General features: G+C 35.0%; 1 protein-coding gene across 1 annotated transcript; it reads left to right on the plus strand.

Moving 5' to 3' along the window:
• The first annotated feature begins 236 nt into the window (after positions 1-236).
• LOC129760161 (uncharacterized) lies at positions 237-1,421 on the plus strand. Its single transcript, XM_055757752.1, has one exon. It carries the CDS (start codon positions 237-239, stop codon positions 1,419-1,421), a length of 1,185 nt encoding a protein of 394 aa, XP_055613727.1.
• Positions 1,422-4,039: the final 2,618 nt, after the last annotated feature.

Consider the following 4,039-nt stretch of genomic DNA (forward strand, 5'->3'; position numbering starts at 1 on the left):
ATTTCCAACTAATAAAAATGATTTTTAAAGAAAAATAAAAATCATGAAATGAAGGGTTAGCGAAGAATTTAGAACCAATTTCATGAGAGTTTTTTTTTAAATATACTCAAACTAATGCGAGTTTTTTGAGTTTCTCTTCAGCCTCCAATGAGATCGGACGCTTTTTTCCCTTCTCGCAAGATAAAGGCAAAAAAGATTTTCTATTGTGTTTTGTTGTGTGAGGTGTTAGTTGTGTGATGAGTCCATCGCCGGGGGATCACTCCGGTAGGACGATACCGGAGTGGATGGATTTGAAGAACTTGAACGGTCGTCTCTACTACATGGTTCTTAAAGCAGCAGATGGACACGTGCTTCCGAAAAATCCATTTCTAGTAGGCCGATCCGTTGAACAGATTGGAAAAGTTGAAGGTGCGTTTTACGAGAAGAGCCAAAACTGGTACGTTCTTAAGCTTCGTAATAAGGAAAAAAGTAGAGAATTGACCAAGTTAACCAAATTGATTGATGGAACCCCAATCAAAATCGAATACCACCCTAGACTGAACCAACGTAAATTCGTCGTCACGTGCCCAGAAGTCGAAGGTATGTCAAACCAAGAACTGCAAGCCGAACTATCGTCTCAACAAATAATCGACGTACGTAGGATCACGAAGAAAACATCCAATGACATTGTTATTACTAACACTCTAATATTAACCATCTGTAGCACGATAGTTCCCGAGTTCATAAACTTTGGGCTTCTCCGAGTTCGGACTCGGCTCTATTACCCTTTACCACTTTTGTGTAGAACCTGCCTAAAATACGGTCATCCGAAGAGTAAGTGCACAGCCACCCTGGCCTGTAACCGCTGTCATTCCTCTGACCATGATAGTCAAGCGTGTACGAAGAACCCTTACTGTGGAAACTGTAAACAAGAAGGGCACACTCTATCTAGTCGTATTTGTCCAATATGGGTAGCCGAAACTGCAGCGCTTAAGCTAAGCACCGAAAAAAATATTACGATAGCAGAAGCTCGAAAAATGGCACAACAAATCAGCAACATCAACACTTATGCGAATATTTTAAAATCTGACCAACCGAAAACAATGAGAAGCGTAAAATCTACACCAGCCCGTTCCATCCAGTCACAACAGCAACAACAACAACAGCAGCAATTACCGAACCAGAAACGATCACCACCAGCTAACCAACCGAACACCGTATCTCCTCCTCGGAAACGACTTACCTCGGACCCTTCACCAGAAGACAAGGCAACCGATATTGACAACACCAGTGGAAACCTCTGTTCCCAATCGAGGGAAATGATATCATCAAACACTCCAGCTCCCTCCCAACTCCCTTCTCCCCCTTCCAACCCATTCCAACCTACCCCTAGTTTTAATAATAAATTTGATCCTCGGCACAGAAAAACTTGTAACAAGTAAATTGGCCTTTAAATATACGTTATTGAAAAAAAAAAATGCGAGTTTAAAGGCAAATTTATGTTTTGGTTTTCTGTGATGCTATTTCCATTTATTTCATTGAAAAGTAATGACAAAAGAGCAAAACTACGGAATTTTTATAATTTAAAGATAAAATTAAAAATTTTAGTATCCGAAAAAAAAATAAATTTTCCAAAGAAATCTGTGAAATCTGTGAATATTTCGAATTTTCTGAGTTCTGTGACATTTTCTCAAAATTCTCAGAATTTAATGCTTTTTATGTGATCTCAGCAACCTTGCTTATGCACAAAAAAAAACTACGCTTTCGAATTTTCAAACATTAGCAGCCTTTGATTTGCTGTCCAGTACACGTGAACTCTGGATGGTCATTTTTAAAGGAACTTTTATAAAGAGGCTCTGTGTGCCGATTGAAATTTTCTGTTATTTTTCAGCAAGTAAAATTTAAAAAAGGTAGTGCCATGGCAGCCCTGCACTAGTATTGGTACAGACCGCGACGTCACAATCACGAAAGTCTTTTCTAGGAAATTTGACTTTTTCGAGGATATTATGAAGAATCTGCTGGAAATTCTCTACTAAGAGGGTATTTGGGCATGCTAGAAGAATTCTTGTTCTTCAAGAACGGTACATATAAAGTTGGATTTTCGAGAATTTTTTTTATAAAATAGACCATCGGAGTTTATAAAAAATGGTGGATTTTCCCAACTAAAATTTCAAAACTTTAAAATAAGTTTAAAATATTTATTTAAAATGTTCAGTGCATATTTAGCTCCTCATTACAATAAAATTAACAAAATCATAATATTTTTTAACAAAACCACTATCTTTTAATGGAACTTAAGTAAATCAATTTATTTATGCTAATTGTTCTGCATTAGAATTGTATCTATATAGTAAACCGGTTGGATAAAAATCATGATTATCAGCTATAAACTTGATATTACCAGCAATATATTTTTAAAGCAAAATTTATCTTCATTTTTGCACGTTTAAACTTCAAGATGACAATTCATTGAATAAGAAAAAAATACATAATGCAATCTTCAAAGGACCAAACCTTCAAAACATAATAAAAAACATGCCTTACAAAACAATCAAAATTAAATTGGAATTAATTTTCGTTCTAAAACTTGTTGTCTTTGAAATGTCTGCCATTCTAACAAAAAATAACTAAACAATCGTTTTTGAAACGTCACAAAAAAACCAATATGGCTCTCGGCACTCCTGTATTTAACTTTTCCCTGATCTTTCAGTGATATACCAATAGAGAAAAAGGTGTGTCAAATTCATTTATGTTTAAATTATTGAAACAGATTTACCGTAACATTTCAAAAGAGCGAAACTAGCAGTAAGCTCGAAACGAGAAAACGTATTTTTAATTTCGGAACATAAAATCAAATCCTTATGAAAAATCAAGCACTGTTTGATCATGCAATATATCCACATACGCCTGGAAGTTATGGCTCATTTGTTTATCGTTTTTGTTTTGAATGTTTGGTTTTAGACGAAAAAAATCTAATTACGCCGATTTGTCAACTTAGTAACGTCTTTTGATGCTACACGAATAGAAAAATCAACCCCATTTCGAATAATTAGGCGTAATTTCACGTTCTAACGAAAATGCATCAACAGGTAGTTTTGCCCAATTTCTTTATTCCAATTTTTTGAATATTTTAAGTTATTGTAAGATGAAACCGCGTTAATCAAGTAAAGTGAACCCAAGTGCATCCAGAATAACCGATAACTCAATTTGTATACATTTAGCAATTTTGCCCTTATGAAATGATACGCTAGAGATTTAGAATGAAAGTGGCAGTGTTTCTAGCATCTGACAGATCTGGCCGCAGGGTTGCCATATATGATATTTTTTTCTAATGGATCAGATGGCGCCTCTTTATGTTTACTTTAGTCTCTTTTGTCGTTTTTAGTGCCTGAAGCATGGTGATAGTGAAAACAGCATGAGAGCCATGAATTTAGGTTCTTTGGGATAACAGCGAAAAGTTTTTTGGTCCCTTTCCAAAGGCGGGAAGTGCACTTAATTATAATTTAACCGTTACCCAGGTCCAAAAACATAAGAAGTAGTGAAATAGGTTGTTTTTGTAAAAAAAAGTATTTTCAATCAATCAAAACCCTGCTAGTTCCACTGATTTGCCCAATGATTTCAAATGGAAATGGTTCCGCTTATCATCAAAAATAATCACAAAAAAGGTGGTGTTGCGAAAATGTGCATTTTTTGATGAACGAGCCTTCCAAAATTGGCATGGAGCTTCAGAAACTTCTTAAACCATCAAAATGTATAAGCCAATTGTAGATCTTGGCGTGTTACAACTTTTTTTTCGAAGGCAGCAAACCTTTTTATCCAATCTACAACTTGTCAGATTCAAAAAATTGTTTTTTCAAGGTATTAATTTTACTTTTAATGTAAGTTCTGAGGGTTATGTAATCGGACTTTGACATATTCAATAAATTTATGTATTTGAACTAGATGAACAACTTTGTCGAAGAAATCAAAGCCCTAATTTGAACATCAAAAAAGGAAACATATAAATCTCGTTATCGGTGCACTCCTCGACAAAATTTTGATACCAGAATATGCTTTATTT

Source organism: Uranotaenia lowii, chromosome 1 (genome assembly GCF_029784155.1).
Source record: "Uranotaenia lowii strain MFRU-FL chromosome 1, ASM2978415v1, whole genome shotgun sequence".
NCBI lineage: Eukaryota > Metazoa > Arthropoda > Insecta > Diptera > Culicidae > Uranotaenia > Uranotaenia lowii.

Coding starts and splice junctions, on each gene's coding strand:
- LOC129760161 (XM_055757752.1), top strand. CDS start 237: ATGAGTCCATCGCCGGGGGATCACTCCGGTAGGACGATACCGGAGTGG.